This window comes from Notolabrus celidotus, chromosome 9, assembly GCF_009762535.1.
Source record: "Notolabrus celidotus isolate fNotCel1 chromosome 9, fNotCel1.pri, whole genome shotgun sequence".
Classification (NCBI taxonomy): domain Eukaryota; kingdom Metazoa; phylum Chordata; class Actinopteri; order Labriformes; family Labridae; genus Notolabrus; species Notolabrus celidotus.
The window spans coordinates 32,005,226-32,031,777 of record NC_048280.1 but is presented as its reverse complement, the minus strand read 5'-3'; the positions used below and the strand labels follow the sequence as shown (position 1 = coordinate 32,031,777).

The 26,552-nt window shown below is 38.6% G+C and overlaps 1 protein-coding gene and 1 long non-coding RNA gene across 3 annotated transcripts; both read left to right on the top strand.

The window, feature by feature from the left end:
• Positions 1-549: 549 nt before the first annotated feature.
• Positions 550-3,197, top strand: LOC117818335. The gene is made up of 5 exons (XR_004632341.1): positions 550-701; positions 861-937; positions 1,112-1,281; positions 2,186-2,248; positions 2,697-3,197. It is a non-coding gene; the product is annotated as an uncharacterized LOC117818335 (long non-coding RNA).
• A 4,876-nt stretch (positions 3,198-8,073) lies between these two features.
• adam28 (ADAM metallopeptidase domain 28) lies at positions 8,074-26,069 on the top strand. 2 transcript variants are annotated; one of them, XM_034691159.1, is made up of 22 exons: positions 8,074-8,309; positions 12,444-12,532; positions 12,644-12,723; positions 13,172-13,250; positions 13,362-13,438; positions 13,643-13,826; positions 14,008-14,070; positions 14,197-14,268; positions 14,439-14,608; positions 15,576-15,657; positions 17,762-17,895; positions 19,182-19,359; positions 21,711-21,800; positions 22,038-22,233; positions 22,351-22,456; positions 23,323-23,479; positions 23,614-23,694; positions 24,175-24,268; positions 24,355-24,460; positions 24,554-24,638; positions 24,713-24,808; positions 25,683-26,069. In XM_034691159.1, exons 1-22 carry the CDS (start codon positions 8,252-8,254, stop codon positions 25,713-25,715), a joined length of 2,310 nt encoding a protein of 769 aa, XP_034547050.1. In that variant the 5' UTR covers positions 8,074-8,251; the 3' UTR covers positions 25,716-26,069. The 2 variants fall into 2 exon arrangements, with proteins under 2 accessions (XP_034547050.1, XP_034547051.1); XM_034691160.1 differs by having other exon boundaries at positions 8,132-8,309; positions 12,647-12,723.
• The last annotated feature ends 483 nt before the right edge of the window (positions 26,070-26,552 follow it).

Sequence of the window (26,552 nt, the reverse complement as noted above, 5' to 3'; positions counted from 1 at the left end):
TGAGGTGGTTCGACCCGTTAAAATACACGCCATAAGAAAGAGACATATAGAGGTACATTGTTTTTCATCATTCATCATTTCTGCTGTCCTCGGATGAAGCAATGAGAAAAGGTCTCATCAAATTAAATAAGTAACACATCTTTTTTACTTCTTTAGCAGAGTCTCAGGCCTGAAACTGTTATTTATGCAATCACTCTGGGAGGAAGACATTGAAATGCAACTTCAGAAAAACAAGCCAGTTCTTACCGTCGTTTAGTCATGCCACTGTCATCAGGGACACTGCTGTATTATAAAATAACCCTCAAGATTACCTGATGTTAAAGAATGTGTTAAACACAGATTACTTGCTTATAGTTAATTTAATCACGATGTCTAGCATGCTTTAAACATGATTCAGATTCTGGTTTTACACCCTTTCTTTTTCTCAGATGTGTTTTTTTTTATGTCAGTGGTGTTATATTTGTTGTTAGACATGCCATGATTTTTGTCAGAACATCTGAACTGGATTTTTTGAGATTACACATTTCAGAAAGTCCCTGATGTTAGCGCACAGGAAGTGTATAAAAGAAAACATATGACTTTGTAAAATGAAAATTTCCTCAACAACACTTTTCATCATCAGTGAATTACTAACCAAAGAGTACACTGAGACATACTAACAAGAAGATGGGACTCTAGTCACCACAACTCCTAATGATATTGTAAGTGTTTCAGTTCGCCCATGCATGACTTTCAATTTAACCCTCTAAGTTCTAATCACATTCAATTATTTGACCAGTAAACTATCCTCTGAGAATATCAAAAAAATAAGCAAGTGTTCTTCTTTCGTAACCCTGTCATCATCTTTATGTCTGTGTCAGGACCATTGCTATTATCATGGGAGGATTTTGCATGACACTAAGTCATCTGTTAGCATCAGCACTTGTGATGGACTCAGGTGAGCTCTCAAACCTTTAAACTTTACTTTCTCTGTGCTATCCTCAAAGGAAATATATATATATGTCTGTGTGTGTGTTTGTATGTTTGTGTGTTTGCCTCTGATAATACAAACCGAAGCAGTGCCTCAAAGCGATGTCTGTTGAATCAAACTCTAACTGTGATTTTGATTTAGGGGTTACTTCAGAACCTCTGAACAGAGGTACCAGATTGAGCCCCTCTCTGATAGCGATGAGGGAGACCATGCTGTGGCCTCATTGAAGGACATCTCTAGCGTGTGGAGTTACCAACACCAGTTGGAGTACTGACTTTGAACCACCAAGTCGCAGCCGATCCAGATCAGGGGTAACACCGTGCTGTCAAAGCATCTCACATTATACAGAATTATAGGCAAAGAGAAAACCACAGATAGATAGATAGATCTTTATTTGTCCTTAATAAGAAGATTTGTTGCCACCGTCTGTACAGGAATACATGTATGAACACAATAACCATAAACATCCAGCCTCACAGTAATGGTGCCCCACATCCCACAAATATACACACCAGACACATATGCACACACTGGGCACATATAAAACACACCGAACACATATGAACACACTGGACACATATATGCACACCGGACACATATAAACACACCGGACACATTACAGTGGCATTCTGTTCAGCAGTGCTATGGCCGATGGGACGAAGCTTCTGCCAAACCGGGCTCGCCTACAGTAAGGGGATCTGTACCTGTGACCGGAGGGGAGTAGTGTGAAGACCGAGTAGAGGGGGTGTTGGGGGTCCAGTGTTATAGTCCGTGCTCTGCGTATGATGGCTCTGTTGTTGAGGTCAGACAGGTTGGGTGTGGGGAGGCGGATGATTTTGGTGGCAGTGTTTGTGGTGTGTATGAGTTTGTTTTTGTTGGAGATAGTTAGCATGTTGTAGTAGCAGGGGGAACAGTAGAGGAGAATGGGTTGGATGATGCTTTGGTACAATATGAGTAGAAGGTGGGGGGGGGACAGAAAGTGCTTTGAGTTTGCGGATGGCAGAGAGTCTTTGTTGGCAGCGTTTGTGAATGTCAGTGGTGTGTTGATCAAAGTTGAGTTTATTGTCCAGGGTGAGTCCGAGATATTTGAAGTGATCCAGCACATCATTTAAGTCATTACATGGTCCACAGAGACATATTGGATCAATTGTATCCCAAAAATTGATGTGAAACTACAGGCTTCTTAAAATTGTTTTTTATTAATTTCTTTTTCAGAGAATATCTATGCTTCAGCAACAGAAGTACATTGAGCTCTTCCTTGTTGTTGATAACAGTGAGGTAAGACATTTGCACAGAAATATCTGTGAAAACCACAAAGTTCAGAACAACCATGGAATAAATGTATCATTCACTGCAAAGGAACTTGACTGAAATTGTTGAAATTATCTATTTTGTCTGAATATATTATCAAACAAATGTACAAAATGTGAAGAAGATCACAAATATTGCTCTAAATGTGATCAAAAAAGAAAAAGAGACTTTTCAAAATTCACACCATATTTTTATGAAGTTCTTGAGCTAAATGTGTAGAATTGTAGCTGTTATTCTTAGTTTGCATAACTGTACAAACGGTGCCACATACTAAGGCCTGTACCACCACCAAAGGTCTTCCATAGTGCCACCTGCTGGTGACAAGGGGAGAATCTTTTCATTCATGGACGGGGACTGATGACAATCCTGAACAGTTTTTCATGAAATTTTCCTGTCTTGTTTGTTCCCTCTGCAGTTTTCTTTACAGCGGTGTTATGATGACCATCAGGAACATTACAGGCACAGTGGAGGGAGAAAACTGAACTTCCAATTGTTAATTTTTAAGGCAATTACTTATTGGTAAGATTTGAACATTTCCTAACCTAAAGTGAGCCACACTGTACTGTACATGATGTTGTTGTTTTTTATGGTAATGTTAGAGAAAATTGCACAAGAATGTGTTTCATTGTAAAATAGCACCCTGCTTTTCTGATTTAACACTCAGGAATATCCTGAAATTTTGCTGATCATCTTTTATTTGATGATCTAAGAACTTTGCACTCTAATAGTTGTAATAGAAACAGTAACTCCAGGTTTCAAGTTTGACACAGAGAGATTATCAGGACTCAATATCACTTAAGCTTCAAATGTTTGGTTTAGCTATGTAACAGCATTTCTCATAATAAGTGCTGGTGATGTTACTCAAGTTCAGTTTTTTTAAACATAGTAGGTGCATTAAAATGAATCTATAAATTCACAGTTTGTTTCATTTTATTGAGAATTAGTGCAGACTAGGGGAGAACAAGGTTGGTTGCCACACGGGTTGGTTGGCACACTCATTATATCTCGCCACCAGAGGGCCCTGTCTCTCAAATTGGGGTATGGACATTTCCAGAATTAGGATCAGAGCTCACCTACATAGTCTTCTCTGGAGTAAGACAGCTGAACTTGAGGTGAGAGGACTTTTTGTGTTTTTCATGTCAAATTGTAAATATTCAGCTCCTCTGTATTTTTCTTCTAGGCTTTTAAACGATGGGTTTATAACAAAACAAGTGTTACCCTTACAAAGTGTGAGGGGAAAGCTATAGTTTAGATTATTAGTATTAGCTAGCTAAGTAACTAGTTGTTAGATGGTTGTTAGCCTTGATGCTAGCAAAAAAATCCAGTTTGGGTTGGTGGCATAGACTGTAAAAAATATGGACGTAGGATCCGTGACGTCACCCATCTGTTTCTGAAGAGCTGTTTTGAGACCAATCGGCTGCGGCAGCCATATTGCTTCTGTCGAGCCAGTGTGACGTAAAGAGGCGGGCTTTGAGCCTCCTAGCCAACAGCTGCAGTGTTCCCACAGGCAGCTGTGCCTCTCATTGGAAGACTAGTAATCTCAATATCTTCTAAATTACCGAATTAGAAAAAAATTCACCCCCCTCACAGTGAGAGGACATCGAGAAATTAGCTATTCAGACTACACTCATCTTTTGTACCAGGCTGTAAACATGTTTATTAATGCTGCAAAGATCATCTTTTCCCCATTCATGTGTATGTGACTTCCGGTACTTCCGGAGCCAGCCTCAAGCGGATCCTCGATGAACTGCAGCTTCTAACACTTCCGCATTGGACTCATATTTTTAGACCGGAGGTTGCCGCTTGGTTGGTGGTCACATTCTCTTTGGGGTTGGTTGTCACATGTAACGACAAACCCCTATGTTGGCAAAATCATGCATGGTGAAATGAGTTGGAGTGTGCAGACCCTACATTTGCCATCACTGTAACTCAGACAGTGACTGCATGTAGACTAGTTGAGTCGGCCATTATTGTTAGGCCTATTTGTTTTGTTCTTTATGTTGTTATATAGGCTGGCCTAAAGATGTGTTTCCTGTTCATGTTCCTTGCTCATTTTATGTTAAAATGCATTAAGTTATGTAGGCCTATCACTTGTCAGTGCAATTAAACATTCAAATTTAGTTCTGCCTTCTTGCCTTTCTTAAAAGATTATTCCCATTAAAATATCATGGTGACAACCAACCCCATAGTGTGTGACTACCAACCCCATAGTGTGACTACCAACCCCATAGTGTGTGACAACCAACCCCATAGTGTGTAACAACCAACCCTATAGTGTGTGACAACCATCCCTGTGATGGGGTTGGTTGTCACAATGTGTCAGAGTGTCTTTGATAGTTAATTGCCTCTTTGTTACAATGTGTTGGAAAATGAGAGGGATACACATTTCAAGCCAACACCTTAAGCTTCAATTTAATGTAGGAATGACTATTGAAAGATGTTTTGATGATGAGCAATCATCAAAACAGTAAAGAGTGTGACAACCAACCCCGTTCTCCCCTACTATAAATAGCTTCTCTGCAGTGTTTTTAGACATGTGGTCAATGAAAGAATGGTATAAACTAGTGACAGTATATGTAATGATGATTTATTTCTGTAACAATTTAATAGTAATTTAATAATAAAACTATAATAATAATAATAATAATAGTAATAATAATGACAATTATTATCATAGTAATAAAACATGTAATGATTTTGTAATCACCATATATACAGTATGTAAACATACGAATCAAGCTTCTGGCAGTGTAGTTCTTACCTATTTTCCATAGTAATGCATTTAGTGCTTTCAGAAGTTCACCATCCAAACCTGTAAATATTATGCAAAGTCTTATAATCCACATGTTCAGGTTTTACTTATACGCAATGACAAAGAGGGCAGTGATTTAAAAGTGTAGTCTAAAAGTTGCCTTCCTAACCAAAGTCTTGTAGCTAGTGAACAGTGAAGATACAGTATATGGTTGGGGAGTAATGTAAAGCACCAAGATGATTCCTCATTGTTAGTTCATGCTGACCTGTTAAATCCAAAATGACGTAATTTATGGTAAATCAATGATGTCATGCTGCCTTCTGTTTCATTTTGTATTTTCCTAGTTTTGTGCCTCTTAGTCATTTCCTGTTCTGTTGATTATTCCCTGGGTTGTCTCGTCGTTGTCTGGTTTGATTTTATATTTTTCATGTTCTGTAATTCTGTTGTTATTCCATTCAATAAAAAAAATGACTTGTCCTCTATCAAATCTTATGAGTTGCTCCTTTCCTGACTCACTGGCTCTACCTTGTGGTGGAAACCACGCAGCAAAGTTCATCTTCACATGTCAACACCAGCTGCTAAGATTATACTTATAAACACAAACTAACATAGTTAACACTATGACAAAATCAAAAATATGAACAAATACATACTTATTGGGTCTATTTTAACGTATGTCCAATGTAATAAACATAATTAACCTTGATTGATTTCTCACACACAGAGTGGTAGTTTCATCATACCATGGTATCTGAATGGTGAGGTGTATGGATCGTAGAATGCCTGACGCTGCTGAACTTTATATTACTTGAATATGTGGTGATTAAATTTTAGAAAAAACATTTGTAATTGGAACATTACGCACATTAGAGGGCTAACAAGTAATTTGAAATTGTGTTTTCCTTCATTTAGCACCTTTATGAATACATTATTTAAATGTAGTCAATTTTCTTTTAATCATGCACGGGCAGGAGGTACAGGACGTTAAAAAAAAGGACAAACAAGCTAAAAAAAACAGTTTTTATCCAAAAGCAATAAGTGCACTAAATGCTAAATAATGCAATATAAAATGGGACTGTGCAATCTTTCTGATTATGAATGTCTCACTGTTGAATGTTGTGTGTGGCTCTTGTTTTTATTTATTATTATTTATGTTTGTCATTGTGATTTTTTAATTTACTACTGTTCTTTTAATGCATCTTTTTGCACTGAAATGGGTTGCACTTCAATTTCGTTGTACAATGTACAATGACAAAGATATATTCTTCTTCTTCAAAGATGTGGCTTTGCTTATAAACCACCCTTTGAACACCCACACTTTTAAAATAGCTGCCATCCCTGCCCCTCCCTATCCGTCTGAAGGCTCTCTCCTACCCCAAGGTATTTCACCAACTTCTCTAGTGGAGCCCTCAGACCGTCTACCTGAGGTCCCCTGTATTGCCCTTCTTTCTGCAGCGTGTTCTTTATCATTAAAGAGATTGTATGAGTCTGTTTCAGCAACAGGTAATGTTCTTAATCACTATAACTTGTATTCAGTTCAAACTGGCTGCAGAACAACACCAACACAACTAACAACAGAATATGGAGTATGTTTGTTTACATGAGTTTGATAAGTCGGCAGACAAACAAACAGGTAACAGGAAACAAGCCTGTAAGTAGGTAGGTCCACATTTCACAACCAGTGATAAATGCCAGCTGTATGCGCTGTACAGGAATTAACAAGGTGACTAATATTTGAAAAGTAGGGTGGTGATTATGATCAATGTTATATTTCCAAACATGATCATGTTAGCATTGCATGTATGAGTGTAATGAAGAGACAATTGTTGACCTTGATAAAGTCACTGTTGAAGATATCTTTGCATCAACGCACAAAACAAGGGTGTGCATTCTTCCACACATGGTGTGTGTTAATATGTTCACATTGCAGCCCAACAGGACTGAAAACATCGACCATTATATTTACATTATCTCAAGTATCATCAAACATATTTTTAATCAAAGCATTTTGTCTTCAACAAGGGTGCAACACAATTCATCTGAAGATTCTCAGGGTGAGGGTGCAGTGAGGTCACTGCAGTCACAGTGGGACAATTGTTCCTTGAGGTCATGTCCTCAGTAATGTGATATCAGGATATGGATGAGCGCTGTAAAACTGCTTTAACGTAGATTCTTTTTATGTTGTCTTTATATAACAAGGTATTATTTTTTTCATGTTTTTGCTGTTTTTGAAGAACTACTATCAGACTGTTTCTTGGCTTTGAACCCATGAGTGTCTTCAATGGAGTCTTTTTTCAAATCAGATTTTTCTCTAACACTGAAAACACAGAAGTTGTATTTCTAGTGTGCCTCTGGCTTTAACACAGCTAAACAATGTGATAAATAATGTAAAGTCAAACTGATTTGAAAATGTGTTTTTTAGCCATTTTTGTGATTCCATAAGGAAAGCTTGCTCTTTAATATTGGAGTCGCACACTGTTAACTCCACAATGCTCCACCCAATTAACCACACACACATCTGTGTCCTTATTTGTCCTGGTTCGCCGCTGAACCCAACAAGCACACACATTGGCCTTATTGTCTTCGGACGCTCCGTCTTTGCTGAGACACCGAGCATGTGGTCAGTGGGTGAGTGACAGAGAGGAAGGGGAGGGAGCAGCGCTGCCTATAAATCAAAGATTGGTGCAACATTTTGGAAACATAATGATGCAGCAAGGATAGCGTGACAAGTAGTATATGAAATTACCATATGGCTCAAGTACTGAGAAGTCAGCTACACCACCGGGTGAGTCATTCTGCTGATTTGTGATTTGTGTGTGAAAAGGGAAGTGCCTAAAACCTCATCTTTCTAAAAAAAGGTAGGAAATTTACTTTAAGACATTTTCTGTCATGTCTTTTTTTATATCTTTAAAAAAACGTAGAAAACCTACAGTCAGAAAAGTTCTGTCATCTCATGTCTTAATTACTGTTGACAAAACCTGAAAAAGTATGTCCTGAAGCGTCACACCAAATCCTCTGGTATTCTTCCTTGAAAGCCCTGAGGGAAGCAGGGGTGTGTTCAGGCCTGTCGTATCAATGCGGAAGTAGCTGTGACAGGTCCAGGAAGGCAGACAAAGGTGTGGCCTCGCCATGACAGCAACACAGTGTGCAGGTAGATAAGACACAGTGTGATAACAGCACTGATCTTCTCTACTAGAGTGACTGCCTTCACTTGGACAATGGAGCAAACGGTCCTGTTGTTGATCCTCATACTGTATGCATCTCCAGAGCTTCAAGGTAAGGCTTATTGATAAAAACATTATCATGTATTTCTATTAAAACAACTTTCATTTAAGGTTCCTAACTCCTGAAGGTAAATGAAATGAGTGCTGTAACCTCACCTGATCTGAACCTGGTTGTTATATTGTAGCACAGCTGAATGTGGCAGTTCTGTAAAGACTAAAAGACACTATATGGATGTTAATTGCACAGTGCGATGAACGGTGTGTTGTTTTGTGACATGTACATTGGACTTATTGCAAATGCTTTTGGACGTACTCCTGCACAGTGACTGGGGGTCTCTGTCCACTCTGATGTGAACATACACAGTATATATATATCACTGCTTTATGAGGCAAGTGAGAAACTTTAGTTTTACTTCCTCATGTTGCTCATATTGGGACACACAGGGAGCTGTTTTTAGGTCAAATAAATTATCTAACTTGTTGCTACATACTGTACCTGCATGATACACTGAATCATGACTCAAGGTGACAGTCGTTTCCTTTCAAGAAGTTTCCTCTGACTTCAAAAAACCACAGCTCAGACAAAAGTTCATAGGCCCATGTATGTATGTTTTTTCTCTGTTTCTGTAACTTATAGGAAACAGAATACTTCCATTGAAGTCTGTATTTGTAGAAAATGTCAACAATTAAGATGACAGTGTACAGAAAAACAAGTCCTTATACATACACTACCAGTCAAATGTTTGGACACACCTTCTCAATTAATGGTTTTTATTTATTCTAATTATTTTAAACATTGTAGATTAATAATAGAGACATCACAACTATGAAATAACCTGGTTTTGTCATAATCTGGATTACAACAGTAGTCATATAGGGCTATCCATTCTATACTAACCCTACCTCTGAACAACACAAGTCAAACACATTAAGAAGCAAGTCATTCTACAAATGAACTCTTGACAAGGCTCATGTTAGTTAGAAACCATTCCAGGAGACCACTTCATGAAGCAGACTAAGAGAATACCAAGAGTTTGCAAAGCTGTCATGAAGGAAAAAGGGGGCTACTTTACAGAATCTAAAATATAAAACAGATTCTGCTTTGTTTAAGACTTTCTGGAGAATTAAATAATTCAATATATGTTCTTTCATAGTTTTGATGTCTTTGTTATTAATCTACAGTGTTAACAATAATTCAAGTAAATACAAACCCTGACTGGTAGTGTAGATGAACCAAATAAATGGGCTGTATTTTCTATGGCCCTTTCTCTCTTCTGACTTCTTAAACACTTACAAATACATGTTACAATCACCCATTCACACCACATTCATACACAGATGGCAGAGGCAGCTAAGTGTTAACTTACAGAATGTCTGGAAGAGTTCAGAAATCAGTATGGAATAACCCTGATTTGAAATTACAGCTGCAATGTGTCTCAGCATGCTCCCCACCATTCTTTCACAATGCTGCCACTGTTGATGCAGCAAATCAAGTAGCTGATCTGTGTTAGATGGTTTGCAAAGGGTTCACCAAGTCGGTGTCTCGATAAGGAAAATTAAGTGCACCTTCTTTTTTAATTCATTACACTCTGGACTTAAATTGTTTGTTCCATTGTTCCATGCAGAGCTGCTGATTCAAGGAAGTGATCTCTGAATTTTTCTCTGAGCTGTTGTGACGGAGTGGCACCGTCACTAACAGCGGGCAGCGCGCACACATAGACACAAACACAAACACACGCACCAAACTTTTCACGTTCCTAACAACAGTTCATTCATATCGGTTCACACGCCAACATCGTTCTTTCCCTCTCCGTTCAGAGTTTCTCAGGGTGCACACTTTGAAGCTATAACATTGTTTAAACACACCTTGTCTTTGTCTTTGGGTTGCTACACTTACCGTCTCGAGCTCAACCAGGTCGTGTCCGGAATGCACAAACCGAGCGCATCTGGTGCGCACCCTATATGGATGTAAGGCGGCCAAAAGTGGCCACGTGACCGTGTTTAATTAATCTTTTCGTTTGTTTTAAATGATGTGTTTGAAATAGGTAAGGAAAATACCTGTGGACATGTTTGCATTACTCTTTTGATTGTGTGTAAGGTTAATCACCTTGAAATGACCTTAATAGTGGAATATAATTGTTTGGGTAAAATTATGCAACTTCCAACGCCCAGTGGGAGGGGCTACACACTTTATAAGAGAGGCCAGTTTTGGTTTTTAATGAACCGCTGTTTTCTTTTGTGTCAAGTGAGTAACTGTAGTACTCAGGCGACACTTATGTATTGACAAGAACAATTGTACATTATATTCTGTTTTTTTCACTTTCGTAAATTTTTTTTTTCTATTGCACTGTGGAGGCCGGCAGCCAATAAAACTATCAAAATTAAGTCTTTCGACTACGCCTGGGTTTTTCCCACATTATTTTGAGTCCGGAAGGAGAACCCCGCGACAGCTGTGGTGAAATAGTTTCTTGACCCTGAATTAAGTAAAATCTGGAAAAGATGAGGTGGATGATGGGGACAAATAAATTCAGGGGGGGCATTTAGAACATAAAGACCTCCTACAGTCTTATTAATTTGACAAATAAAATGCAGTAATGTAAGACTGTGTCATATGAAGCTAAATAAAGAGATCTCATTCAAAAGTTTCTCTGTAAAGAAGTTACAATGTTACAAAGTTCCAATGTCATTTAGCAGACCCTTTTATCCAAAGCGACGTACATACGAGAGCAAGGACAACACAAGCAAAGATCTAGACAAGAGGAAACAAGATCAGTAAGAGTAACAAAGTGCTTCAAGTCCATCTGGGTGCAGGTACTGCCAAGCAGTGTAAAGGCAATGCACAAAAATAAGTAAAGATTTTTTATTTATTTTTTTGTGACATAATAGTCTCATCACAAGAAGTAGAATGGACATGCCCCAACCTTGTAACATGACATTTGTCAGAGGGTGAGACACTGAGAAAAATACTAGATAAAAATGATTCTTGGACGGGAATATTTCGTGACATTTGACCTTAACATTTAGTGACAGTTACATTTGAATCCACTGCAAGCTGAAACTTTGATAAAATCAAGTCCTTATGCATCATAGTTTCCATATTGAAGAGTCTGATATCAGAGCAGTCTTTCGTTTACAAAGGTAAAGGTTTGACATCCAACAATGGTTGGGATGCAATGACCTACATTCATTTTTCAATGTAGTATAAAGGACTGCATGGGTCATGCTAAACACAACATACTCAGCATACACTTATAAAATAACTCTAGATTATATTTGTCACATACCTTATTTACAAATGAGCGTATACTTTTTCAAAAAGTTATACTGTATTACTTTATGGGGCGCTGTTTCTAAAGTTGTTCACACTGAAAATTACAGCAACAATTCTCCACATTTATCTCTGAAACGTCATAAAAACATGGTGTGATCTTCTTCACATTAAGTATTGTTGTGAAAAATAAGTTAAAATCAATGTTAAAACCAAAAGCTAAATATAAATATACATTTTAAATATAAACCTAAATGTTCAATGTTAAATCTAAATTTTAAATCTAGATCTAAATGTAAAAATTTAAATATAAATGTTAAATATAAATCTAAATGTGAAATTTTAAATCTAAATGTTAAATGTCAAATCTAAATGTTAAATAGAAATATGAATGTTAAATTTGAAATCTAAATGTTCAAAATAAATATGAATGTTAACTTTTAAATCTATCTGTTAAATATAAATGTGAATGTTAAATGTTAAATATCAATGTTAAATGTTGCTCTGTGATCCTACATTTTTAGCTGGTATGCAAATTCACACTGTCGGCTACCGTAAATACCAAAATAAAAGCTTTATAAAGACATACAGACTTAGCAATAGCAGCTTAGCTTGTCTCCACCATAGACTGGTTAAGTACTGTCTCATTGTTCAATCTTGGTATTGCGAAGTCCGTGTGACTTTTTAAAATTCTCACTACGTGTTTATGATGTTAAGGAGCTAAATGTGGAGAATTGTTGCTGTTATTTTCAGTGTGCACAGCTTTTCAAACAGCACCCCTTATTACTAATTCCTATTTTATCTACAGTAAATAAATAAATATTTCTCTGACTGTGTTGATGGTGAGACATCTTACTCATGTTGAACTGGATGTTTTGCAACCATATAAGATATCTTGTCTTGTCTGTGTCTCAACAGTGAGCCATGGTCATACCTTTGGAGAGGGGACAGACTTTGAGGTGGTTCGACCTGTTAAAATACACGCCATAAGAAAGAGACATATAGAGGTATATTATTATTTCTTTCAATTTGACTGTCATTTATGCTGTTCTCAAATCAAGCTATGAGAAAAGGTCTCATCAAATTAAATAAGTAACCCATCTTTTTTACTTCTTTAGCAGAGTCTCAGGCCTGAAACTGTTAATTATGCAATCACTCTGGGAGGAAGAGACATTGAAATGCAACTTCAGAAAAATAAGTAAGTTCTTACCGTCGTTTAGTCATGCCACTGTCATCAGGGACACTGCTGTATTATAATTAGACATGTCATGTTTTTCTCTTTTGGTCATGCAGACTTATAAAACATCTGAATTTCAGTTTTTCAATTTTACACATTTAAGAAAATCACAGATTACCTGCTTTTGGTTCATTTAATCACGATGTCTAACATGATTCAAATTCTGGTTTTACACCCTTCTTTCTTTTTCTCAGATGTGTTTTTTTATGTTAGTGGTGATATATTTGTTGTTAGTCATGACATGATTTTTGTCTTTTGATCATGCAGATTTATGAAACATCTGAACTGGATTTTTTGAGATTACAAATTTAAGAAAGTCCCTGATGTCAGAGCACAGGAAGTGTATAAAAGAAAACATATGACTGCAAAGTACAATTAAAATGTCCTCATAAACACTTTTCATCATCAGTGAATTACTAACCAAAGAGTACACTGAGACATACTACCAAGAAGATGGGGCCCGGGTCACTGCAACTCCTAATGACATTGTAAGTGCTTCAGTTGTGTTCTTTGACAAGAAAATTATCCTCTGAGAATAAAGACAAAGAAACAAATGTTCTTCTTTCATAACCCTGTCATCATCTTTATGTCTGTGTCAGGACCATTGCTATTATCATGGGAGGATTTTGCATGACACTGAGTCATCTGTTAGCATCAGCACTTGTGATGGACTCAGGTGAGCTCTCAAACCTTTACACTTTACTTTCTCTGTGCTATCCTCAAAGGAAAGATATACATATATAAACTGTATATATGTATGTGTATGTGTGTGTGTTTGCATCTTATGACATGGACAGTCAACAAACTGAAGAGCACAAACTGATGCAGTGCCTCAAAGCAATGTCTGTTGAATCAAACTCTAACTGTGATTTTGATTTAGGGGTTACTTCAGAACCTCTGAACAGAGATACCAGATTGAGCCCCTCTCTGGTAGCGATGAGGGAGACCATGCTGTGACCACATTGAATGAGAGGAACTACACACCTGCAGTGTGTGGAGTTACCAACACCAGTTGGAGTACTGACTTCGAACCACCAACAAGCCGCAGCCGATCCAGATCAGGGGTAACACCGTGCTGTCAAAGCATCTCACATTATTCAGGATTATAGGCAAAGAGAAAACCACAGCACACCATTTAAGTCATTACATGGTCCACAGAGACATATTGGATCAATTTTACCCCAAAAATTGATGTGAAAAGACACTACAAGCTTTTAAAAACTGTTTTATTCATTTGTTTTTCAGAGAATATCTCTGCTTCAGCAACAAAAGTACATTGAGCTCTTCCTTGTTGCTGATAACCGTGAGGTAAGAAATTCACAATGAAATATCTGTGAAAACCACAAAGTTCAGGACAAATGTTTCACAAGGCATAGAATGAATGTATCATTTGTAGTATTGTTTTGGTCTGAACTTATTATCATGCTCTTTTAGTTTTTGAAGATGAAGCGAGATCAGACAGCGCTGAGAAAGAGAATGTTTGAAATTGTTAACTTCGTGAATTTGGTAAGTCAGTGTTTTTTCTCTTCAACCCTTATTAACTGTTTAATAGCAGTTGAATGCTGCGTTAAAGTTTTGTGATGTTATCCAGTATATATTTGTTTTGTATCATTACAGAAAAATAATGTACATGAGTAAACGTTCTCATGCTTTGTTTCTGATGGTGTCACTTGCAGGCTTACAAGTCCCTGAATACCTTTATTGCTCTGGTGGGATTGGAGATCTGGTCAAACAGGGACTTTATTAAAGTGACCCCGCCTGCTGGGGCTAACCTGAATGCTTTCAGGGAGTGGAGAAACTCCGACCTGATCAAAAGGAAAAAACATGACATGGCTCATCTGATCAGGTTTGAATACTCTCTCTGTAAAGGAAAATGTTCTTCAAACATTCATTACACACTGACATGGAGTCCCTCAACATTCACTTGGCATGTAGTCAGATTTAACCTGGAACGAATTCAAAAAAATCAACCACACATCAATTGTTCATCCATTAAGCAATCTTCCATCCATCCTTCCTTTAATTAATCATCCATCCATCCATCCATCCATCCATCCATCCATCCATCCATCCATCCATCCATCCATCCATCCATCCATCCATCCAACCATCCATCCATCCATCCATCCATCCATCCATCTTTTAATTAATCAATCATCCATCCCATCCATCCATCAATCCATCCATCAATCTGACCGATTAATCATCCTTCTGTCCATCCATTAATCCATCAATACGTTCATCCATGATCCATCCTTAATCCATCCATCCATCCATCCATCCATCCATCCATCCATCCATCCATTTATCCATCCATCCATCCATTAATATATAATTTGTCATCAATCTATCCATCAATCATCCATCATCCATCCATCTATCCATCCATCTACCCATCCATACAACCATCATCCATCATCCATACATCCATCCATTGACTATCATGGAACATACATCCATTATTTGTCATCCATCTATCCATCAAACATCTATTATCCAAAATCCATCAATCCATTGATTCATCATTCATCCAACAATAATCTATCCATTCATAATCACTCCATCATCAATCAATCAATCAATCCATCCATCCATCCATCCATCCATCCATCCATCCATCCATCCATCCATCCATCCATCCATCCATCCATCCAACCATCCAACCATCCATCCATCCATCCATCCATCCTGCCAAAATTCACCCATCAATCCGTTCATCCATCTACCCATTTGTTTTTGCAACAGTTTATGTTTTGTTGTTTTTTGTTTGTTTGTGTTTAAGAGTTTCTCATGGGTTATTATGTGTCTTTCAGTGCTATTGACTTTGAGGGAGCAACTGTGGGGCTGGCTTATATTGGGACACTCTGCTCAGGTCACTCTGTTGGAGTAGTACAGGTAAGGTGTTTTGTTAACACAGACAGACTTGCCCCGTCCCAAGTGGAGGCTGTATACACAACCAAATGTCTTAGGTCATCAGTTCCTAACCTGCTGAGACTATCAAAAAAAGATCTGTATGTATTAACTAAAAGCACGACAACACACTTGCTGGAGGTTTATAAACTGTGTGTAACTGCATAAAGATAATCAAGCTCATGGGTACTTAAAGAAACGATACATTTTTGACAGCAGTTATAGACATGGATCTAGACAGAGAAAGACAAGAGATGACATATCGTATCAAATTTCAAACATACATTAATCCACTGCCATGTGGAGGGGAGTGCTGGTGTTTCCCTCCTCTCTGGATTGAGGCTGCTTCCTTTGCTTGTAAGGTCTCAGGATCATGAAAGATATGAAGCATACCTGCATGTTGAGACCTGTTCCATTAAACAGTGGGGTGTGCTGATAAAGCCAAGAGCAACAAATACAAAAAAGAGAAACCATCTTGCATGAGTGTAGCATGGCTGTGTCTGTTTTCTTGTTTGAATGTGACTGTTGTGGATCCCAGTGCTGTTTGGGGTGAAACCACACTGTGTTTCTTCTTTCTTCTTCTTCTTCTCCTTTTGAAATGCTGTGCCTTGATTCCATTGGAATTATTATGTGGTCAATCCTTTGCTGGCTGTGGTTGTCTACAGGAAGTGGCCCTGTCTGGGTCAAAGCCATGCATTGGCCCAAAGGAGCAGGTGGGCAAGGCCAGCCATTCAGCTCTGATAGCTCAGCAGGCTGACAATCACACACAGGTGGAACTAGGTCTGGGCTCAGGATTTAGATAAGGCCCTACCCTATTTCTCCTTACCCTGAAAGGAAGTGTAGCAGAGCAGTCACCCCCAGAAAGCCTTTGGGAAGGGCAGCCAGTGACAAAGCCACCCAGCACGTCACATAGCAAGGACAGCAGACTCAACCACGACTCAGGGTTTACTAGCTTCCTTTTTCTTGGACTCCAACAGAATCAGCCACAGTTTCATTAGTGAAAGACTTGTGGCACAGACAGGTCATGTGCCAATGTTGCACTCAGAGGCTGTTTCCGAAATGGCCTGCTACATACTACTTACTAATGTATTAGGCAGTAGGTATTGCCTACTACATACTGCGTTAGAATTTAGTATGTAGTATGACTGTTCTGTTCGATCTGTCATGTAGCATGCTGGGCCAGACGTTGCTGGATTTCCGGTTTCGGAAAGCGGAAGTAAACAACGGTGAAGCTGATAAATAAAATGCTTATTTAGCATCCATTTATGATTTAAAAAGTTAGGAAGTAGTTTATATGTAATTTGATAACTTTCAAAGCACCCAAAAACGAATTTCCCCCCGTCAAAAAATAAGGAAAAAGAAAAAGCAGAACGAGCGCTGTGCATTGTGGGAAACAGTACGCGAGGCAGACTGGTCTGATGCATGCTGAGATATTTTCCCGAATCAGTAGACATCCGGGGAGTTTTGGCTTACTGCAGAATTTGCTCTCGTTCACATACTACTTACTACATACTGAATTTTGGACAAATCAGTACGTACTGCTAGTATAGTAGGCGATTTCGGAAACAGCCAGAGTCTCTGTTTCCAGTATTATCTCATCCCCCAAGGATGGCGGTCTCAGACCAATTCTAGACGTCAGGGGTCTTCACCTGTTTCACAGGCTCCTGTGATTCAAGATCCTGACAATTCTCAAGATTTAAAAACTGCTTTGCTGCTGTAGTTCTTTTCCTAAACTTGGAGAAAAGCAAACTTATTCCACACCAAGTCCCCAAGTTTTCTGGATATGACTTTAGTCCAGTTATTGTAACCTTATATTAAAAGAGGAAGTGAACTCTATCTCATGGCAATGTTTCACATTTGAAATTTCAGCACTGTATGGAGGAACTTGTCTAGACTCTGTCATTAGAAAGAGGAACTTAATGTTACTGAGTTTAGTTAATTAGGAAACATGGCAGACTGGTGAAACCAAAATCTTATGAGTTAGCTGGCAAATCTGCTGCATGTTGCACACCCCCTTTAGACAAATATAAAATGGTCATGTCTAACTCAAAGAGTTCTCTTGATGTAACAGGTGGTTATCTTTTTTCAGGATCACACTGAGAGGGCAATTGCAGTGGGAGCAACTCTGGCTCATGAGATGGGCCATAACCTGGGCATGGACCATGACGACTCCAGTGGCTGTGCTTGTGGAGGGGATAGCTGCATCATGGCGGCAGCACTTAGGTAAGAATATCATTCTGAAGCCTCAATCACAAGGTGCTTTGAACAAAGTAGATCAGATGATGGCTGGAAGAATAAGAAGGATTCAAATTCAAATCACTATCATAAGTAAGGGAGTGTACTGTTAATCTTTATAAGCAATGGAAAGCATGACTCGTAGAGTTGCGTGAAGTCTGAGAAAGTCCCTTCAATTATATTAGTTAATGATAGTATTGGCTTTGGGCTGAAAAGGTCCAGTTTGAAAGATGAGTGGTCTGTTTGTTTGTGTGTTTGTGTGTGTGTGTGTGTGTGTGTGTGTGTGTGTGTGTGTGTGTGTGTGTGTGTGTGTGTGTGTGTGTGTGTGTGTGTGTGTGTGTGAGTGTGTTGGAAAAAAGTGAGCTCACCAGATATCAGATGTATCCAACCCCTTATCAGCCCAATGTCATGGACTATATTAGCTGCTACTAGCATAATGCAGCATTTCTGACTTTACTGCAGGGACTTCGATCCTTTTTCTTTTGAGTCTTACAATATTATAGGACTACAAAGATCAATCAACACTCTCAACTGAGAACATTGTAGCATATAACATGTGAAGAAATTAAATTATTTTGCTGCTCTGATGTCAAGGTTTAATGAAATGTTTAATGATATTAGTGCTTGCAGTAGGTTCATACAGTAAATTCTGAATTCAATAATATTTTGTTTTAGACTAGACTTTAGACTTTAGACTTTATTGTACCCTTGGGGAAATTCTTTTCCACAGCACCTTTCTGCATTTCCACAGACATAGACAAACACAAGAACATTCACTGTATGCTCAACAAACTGTCCACCCAGACATCAACACTCAGACAGAGTAGTATAATTCAGCGAGGCCTTTTGTTCAGGCTCTCTTTAACAGCAGGGATCAGGCTCTTGCCAAGGCGAGCCCTTCTGCACCTCAGTGGGATGAGGTGGGTGATGTCCTGTTCTATTGAGGTTGCAATGCGTATGATGGCCCTGTGGTTTAAGTCTGTGAGGTCTGGTGTGGGGAGACCGATTATTTTAGAAGCTGTGGTGGTTATGTGTGTGAGTTTGGCCTTGTTTTTAACAGATAGCATGTTTTAGAAGCAGGTGGAGCAGTACAGGAGGATGGATTGAGTCATGCTTTGATATAGCAGCAGAAGGAGACAGGGGGCAATATGGAGTCCTTTTAGTTTACGGATGGCTGACAGTCTTTGATGGCTCCTTTTTTGAATGTCACTGGTGTGCTGGTTGAAAGTGAGTTGATTGTCCAATGTTAACTAAAAGTTATTTTCTCTCCACAGCTGGAATGTTCCCCGGTCTTTCAGTAGCTGCAGCAGTAGCAACTATGAGAAATACCTGACGAGCCGCAGCCCCAGCTGCATGCAAGACATACCTGACTACAGGAGTCTCGTGGCCCCTGCAGTCTGTGGAAACGGTTTTGTGGAGAAAGGAGAGCAGTGTGACTGTGGGACTCTTGAGGTAATCACACAGAATATTATCCAAACCCAAACTGATATTTGACCTGATTTTTCCTTGAGCCAATAAGCCCTGCTGAGAGGATCTGAGGGGTCTGCAGATGCTGTAGGGGTTGAGAAGTTCTGAGATTTATGATGGGCAAGACCATGGAGGGGTTTATAAACTATCAGGAGAAATTTGAAATGAATTCTGAGATGAACCAGATGCCAATGTAAGGATGCAATGATGGGGGTTATATGGTGACATCTTTTGGACCTTGTTAATAACCGGCCAGCAGCATTTTGAACTCATTGTAGATGGGAAATTGTTGTTTGGGAAATTCTGAAGTAGAGTGACTTACAGTAGTCCAGTCTGGTTGATATTAGCGCATGAAGGACTTTTTCTAGGTCAGAGGGTCAGAGGAAAAGCCTGATTTTGGATACGGTTCTGAGTTGAAAGAAGCTGGACCTTAAAACTAAATGTACCTGTCTATTGAAATTTAGATCACTATCACTACCTGTTTCTATTAGAATTGATTTTAAAGTCCTTTTACTTGTTTTTAAAGCTCTTCACAGCCTTGCTCCTCCATACATCACTGATCTCCTGTCATTTTACGTTCCAGCCCGATCACTGAGGTCCTCGAATGCTTCCCTTTTAAATGTTCCTCGTGTGTCTCATACGGGTACCGGCCGGAGGGCTTTCTGTTTTTATGCCCCTAGGCTGTGGAACTCTTTGCCTCTGGACATGAGAACAGCGAGCTCTCTGGGTGTTTTTAAAAGTAAACTTAAGACTTACCTTTTTAATCTAGCTTTTAATGTGGAGTAATTTATTTTAGCCCTGGACTGCATTATCAGTATCATTATTATTATTATTTTTATTATTATTTTACTAATTTATTATCATTTTTATTATTTTTATCATTATTATCTAAACCATTGTTTTAACATGTATTTGTTTATCTTATTTATTTATTGTGTTCACCTGATCTCGTTAACTCTACCTTATTTTTAACTTTTATTTCCACTCTTACTTATTTTATTAATTTTACTCTGTATTTCTTCTTTTTTCATGCCTTCTATAATTCTACCATTGCTGTTGTTTTCTTACTGTCTGTTACTCTGTGAAGCACTTTGGGCTACATGTTTCTATGTATGAAAGGTGCTATATAAATAAAGTTGAGTTGAGTTGAGTATCAAAGATGACTCACATGTTTTTTGCAAGTGGTCTTAGATGAGCTGAGACGTGGTTCCTCATTTTAATTTTTGGAAGTTGTAAGCAAGCCAGTCCTTGATAGCATGAATGCGGTCCTGTAATCAGGTCATGTCAGTCAGTTTGAGACGTGAGTGGGAGGTAGATCTGAGTATCATCAGCGTAGCACTTGCAGCGGCCGCAACCATTTCCTGCACTCTCTACTCCCCACGTTTCCTGTCTCGCTTCAACTGTACCTTCTAATACATGTATACACGCACGCTGGTGGCCTAGCGGTCAAAGTGCCTCACATATAGAAACTATAGTCCTTGTTGTAAAGGTCGCCAGTTCAACTCCCGGCCACGACCATTTCCCCCACTCTCTACTCCCCACGTTTCATGTCTCTCTTCAGTTGTACTTTCTAATGAAGGCAAAAAGTTAAAAAAAACATGTCTTTCAGATTTACTTCAGTAGTAATGTAGAGCTCAGCAGTCAGCACAACTTCTTTTAACTGGAACATTGTTTTTAATGTTGTGCAAAGCCCTGAATATGTTTATACCTGTTTTTGATTATGATGGTATTTTGATACCAGAGGCACAAAACACAAACAGGTATGAACATCTGGGTGATCTCATCACTCTGCTCTTTAAAGGGTGAATTTCAAGCATGAAACAGAAGTTTCTAGTTGTTATTGCCCTCCAATTGATCCAGCATGTAAACATCAGTTAGTTAACATTGATTACACAAAGCTATTCTCCTCACAATGGCTATCAACACTCTTCTGGGGCTTTAAGGAATCAGGTGCTGTGCATCTGAGTGTTTAATGATGAGTGTGTTGCTGTCAGATTAGAGGTCAAAATGAGCCTACTTTTAGATTTCTGCTCTGATGCTAACAATGCTGTCTGATGCTTGCAGACAATGATGGAAAAAAAACCCAAACAAACACAAAGAATAAACTGGATTGTTCTTCCTTTCAAAGCACTCAAAAACATTATCTCAGTGCTCACACTTCATGTCCTGTAAAGAATTCCAGCAGCTCCTCTTTTAAACTTGCAACTATGTCCAACCCCATAGCCAGACAGCTACAAGTTTTCTCCTGTGCCTTCTCACACTGTCTCTCAGTCTGTGTTCACCAATAACAGACAAGTAGAAACAATAAGCTAATCTGTCCTATGTTGTTCTTTTAGGAATGCACCAACCCATGCTGCAATGCCACAACATGCACTCTAAAGGAGGGTTCTCAGTGTGCTGAAGGAGAGTGCTGTGAGAGCTGTAAGGTGAGTCAAAGTGTTTGATACATGATGCTGTGCATGTTGCAACAACATATTTTGAAACTTTGTGCAAATGCAGTTATTTCCATCACACCCTCCTTACCTAGGAGGGAACTGAATACAAATTTTTGTCACAGCCCTCTTTCAAGGACTCAAGTATAAGACACTTATGATATAACTTGCTCCTGAATGGATCATTCAAAGTTCATTTTTAAATTCCTTTTGATGGATTGTGTCGGACAGATCTTGCCTCGGTCCTGGGAGTGTCGCAGGAAGCAGGATGAATGTGATCTGCCAGAGTACTGTGATGGGAAGAGGGCCACTTGTCCTGAAGATGTCTTTGCTGTGAATGGTCTTGAATGTGATGGAGGCCTGGGATACTGCTACAATGGCCAGTGTCCACAGAGGCCAAGCCAATGCACCAGGATGTATGGTTACGGTAATTGTCCACTTAGTTGTTTGTGTCCTTTCATATTACTATCTAAGACAAACAAGATAAATATTACAGTAATCACCCTTCACTCTATAAATATCCCTCTTAATATTCTGTTATCAGGTGCTACAGAGGCCCGTTCATCCTGCTATAACCAGAACAAAAGAGGTACCTACTATGCTTTCTGCAGACGTCCCTCAAAGGACCAGTACATCCCCTGCCAGATAGAGTAAGTTTCCAAGAAACACACAGTACTACTTTACTGTACTGTCGTCACTTTGTAATGGAGTCCATGTACATTTCAAATATGGAAGTAAAGTATTTGTTTAAATAGTCTCAGCAGATGTGTGTCTAACATGATCTGGTCCTGCTGGAGGTTTCTGCCTGTTAAAGGAAGTTTGTCCTTGCCAATGTAACTCACTAAAGGCTGCAAAGTGCTCTGCTCATGGTGGATTAAGATAAGATCAGACTTATATATAAGTATATTGATATAACATATCAATCAATCAATCAATCAATCAATCAATCAATCAATCAATCAATCAATCAATCAATCAATCAATCAATCAATCAATAAACAAACCAATCAATCAATCAATTTCTTTTTGCAACAAGGACTATACCGTACTCTATGTTCTATAATTAACAAAGACCCAACATCAAGACAGGATAAGATCCAGTCCCATCTTACAGACAGGAATCAGTTTGATCTCATCTTAATCCACCATGAGCAGAGCACTTTGCAGCATTTAGCAAGTTACAGTGGCAAGGACAAACTTCCTTTAACAGGCAGAAACCTCCAGCAGGACCAGACTCATGTTAGACACACATCTGCCTGAGACCGTGTTGGAGGAGGGATAGGGGGAGATGACAGATAGTAGTAGCTGTTGCTGCACGTCTGTAGACATAGAGTACGATCTAGACCTGCTCTGTTTGGAAAGTGTCTTCAGATAACATTTGTTGTGATTTTGTCCAATACAAATGAAGACTGATTGAAATGTTTACTGTAAAAATCTTATTTTTAGCAGATTAAAAGTGATTATTTGCCTGTAATAAAACATTCAGAGTCAGTATAACCCCTCTTTCCTTTTGCAGGGATGTGTTTTGTGGAAAGCTCTTTTGTCAGAATGGTCAGGAAAACCCAAACTATGGTCGAATGGTCCGGGTGGGTGATTGTAAGGCAGCTTTCTTTGGGGACCACGACAAAGACTATGGCCAGGTGGATGCTGGGACTAAATGTGGTGATGGAAAGGTAACAGCACTGTTTTTCACTCTTTGCAGCTCATTTTGTATTTGTTCATGATTACAGGTTGGATATGCATTTGGAAGGTGCAGCATATAGCCTTCTGTATGTATCAAACTAAGCAATGACTGTTTTTTTTTAAGGTTTGCAGCCAGAATGAGTGCATGGAAGTTGAGGCGGCCTACAGAAATATCAACTGTTCAGCCAAATGTCCAGGACATGCTGTAAGTAGTTCATACCTCAACACTGCTCAGGGTTCACTTTATTGTGTATTCAGAGATTATTACACACTTAGAGTCTCTCTAAATTGTAAGAGAAGATGCAAATACGAACATCTTCTGATGCATGTGTAGTAAACTGATTATTTTTTGGGGAAAAAGAAGGGGAAATATTGAAATTGTCTTATAGGTATATACGCCTGCAGGAAAAAATGATGAACATGTATTTTAATAGTAATGCACTCAAATGACCCTTGTAAAGAAGGTTATTTATATTGTGTGAGGACAAAAACAAGTCGACATGTTACAATCTATGAGATCACTGCAGTATACTTATAGCTTGTGGTTTTTATGGGACACCCCCAGGCTATTTTTTTCTACCTCAGACAGATATGGATCAAGTTAAATGCAGGCACATTTTTCAGCAGTGATGATGCTTCATGGTGCTGACATCTGATAATCAAAGGGTTTCTTCTGTGCTTCTAGGTGTGTAATCACAGGAGTGAGTGTCAGTGTGAGCCGGGTTGGATGCCTCCTCTCTGCAACTCAGAGGATGAAAGTTCAAGTTCTCTCTCAACAGGTTAGACCTTCGTTTTTCTGTTCATCCAAATAAAGTGCAGAAAGAAAAGTCTGTGTAACTAATGTTGAATTTGTACTTCTCTGCAGGAGCGACCATTGCCATTGTTCTGACAGTCATACTAGTGGTTTTAGGAATTATTGCTGGTGTGGCAGGGTTCATCTGGAAAAAACGACAGAGTCCCATTTTACCAACGTACGTCATTATCACTCTTTCTTGGAATGGCTACAGGAATGTTAACTCACCTTTAAAGTCATTAAAGTTGTCATGTTCGTATTTCTATAACAGCGCACGCACCCAGAAGAGACAGCATGAAGTGGGCCATGCTTACCGCCCACACCAAGGGACTGTTCCAAGTCAGCCTTCTCCACAGGTAGCTTACAGAACAACATGCAAAGTTTAGATATAACTTTTAGAGGAAAATAATAACCATACTTGAAATTTCAGGTTGGACCTTTAAAGCCCAAAGGAGCTCCCCCTCCTCCTCCCCCAGCAGGAAACAGACCTAAACCGCAGAGCCAGAGCTACACAGCTGCACGCCAGGTAACTCTGATTCATTACAGGTGTTCATCAGAGCAGCTCATCCGACTGTGACAAACACTAACATGCAAGAAGTATTTTATCTGGATGAATGTACAGTGGCCCTGAAGGACAAAACTAATTTACAAAAGATGAAACACTTTTACAAAGTTGGAGACAAATTTACATTTTGGAATAACATTTTTACATTTCATGAAACAAAATTACATCAGCAAAATACTTTTACCAAGTCCAAAACAAATTTTCATTTAAGAAAACAAATAAAAAACAAATAAAAAAAACACATTTACAAGCGGTGAGACAATTTTACAAACAATGGAACACTTTTACCATTCCCTGAAACAAATTTACATTCATTTTTAATGGAAAGGGAATGTGCCAAACACCGGAAGTGATCCGGTACCAAACAGAGTACCAGTACCAAACGTTGCTCCGTTTGATTTCTCTCCATCCAAACAAACTAAATGACCCCTCACTCCATCACTTCTGGACCATTTCTGGTATTTGGTACATTCCCTTTCTGTTAAAAATACATTTAAATTGTTTCAGAAATGGTAAAAGTGCTCTGCTGTTTGTAAAATTGTCTCACTGCTTGTAAAAGTGTTTTTTGATTTTGTAAATTTGTTTTCTTAAATGTGAATTTGTGTTGGCCTTGGTAAAAGTGTTTTGATTTTGTAATTTTGTTTTCTTAAATGCACATTTTTCTCCAACTTTGTAAAGGTGTTTCATCTTTTGTAAATTTCTTTTGTCCTTCAGGGCCACCATATAAATGAGATGCTTCATGCCAAACAACAAAATCATTATAAGTAATAATGATTTAATGTGTAAAGATAACTTTAAAGTTAGTAATGCATCTACATTCTGCTTTGTCTTCTAGGCTCTGAGGCCTGTTCCACCACCAAAGGTCTGACACAGTGCCACCTGCTGGTGACAAGGGGAGAATCTTTTTGTTCATAGACGGGGACTGCAGGCAATCCAGAGACACAGAGAAAAGATTATCATAAAGTTTGACTGTCTTGTTTGTTCCCTCTGCAGTTTTATTTTACTGCGGTGTTGTAATGAGCATCAGGAACATAACAGGGACAGTGGAGGGGAAGACTGAACTTCTCATTGTTATTTTTCGCTCCAGACTGAGGTCTTTTTTTTATAAACCTTATTTTTAAGGGACTTATGTGTAAGATATATTGACCTGAAGTGAGCCGCACTGTACTGTATATGATGTTGTTTTTTATTACTATGGTAAAGAATTTTGCACAAGAATGTGTTTCATTGTAAAATAGCACCCTGCTTTTCTTATTTAACCATCAGGAATATCCTGAATGTTGCTGATCATCTTTGATTTGATGATCTAAGATTTTTGCACTTTAATAGCTATAATAGAAACAGTAACTCAAAGGTTTCAAGTTTGACACATAGAGAGATTATCAGGACTTAACATCACCTAAGCCTCAAATGGTTTGTTTTGCTATGTAGCAGCATTTCTTATCTAATATCAAACAAAGCCTGACGTTTTAAAAGTTTTTACTTAAGTTTCTTAAATATACTAGCTGCATTAAATTAATCTATACATTTACAGTTTGTTTCATTTTATCAAGTTATAGTGCAAAATACTATGAATAGCTTCTCTGCAGTTTGTTATCCAACAAACACATGGGTGAATTATGAGAGCAATACATAAATGCTGTCTGCTGCAGACTCAACAGCAAAATCATCTCAACTTCAATACAATGGCATCTGTTTTATGTTA

Bases quoted from the DNA above. Each gene is read 5' to 3' on its own strand.
- adam28 (XM_034691159.1), top strand. From the start codon at position 8,252: ATGGAGCAAACGGTCCTGTTGTTGATCCTCATACTGTATGCATCTCCA. The intron at 14,269-14,438 runs GTAAGTCAGTGT...TGTCACTTGCAG, and splicing joins TTGTTAACTTCGTGAATTTG to GCTTACAAGTCCCTGAATAC. The intron at 22,234-22,350 runs GTAATTGTCCAC...TTCTGTTATCAG, and splicing joins CACCAGGATGTATGGTTACG to GTGCTACAGAGGCCCGTTCA.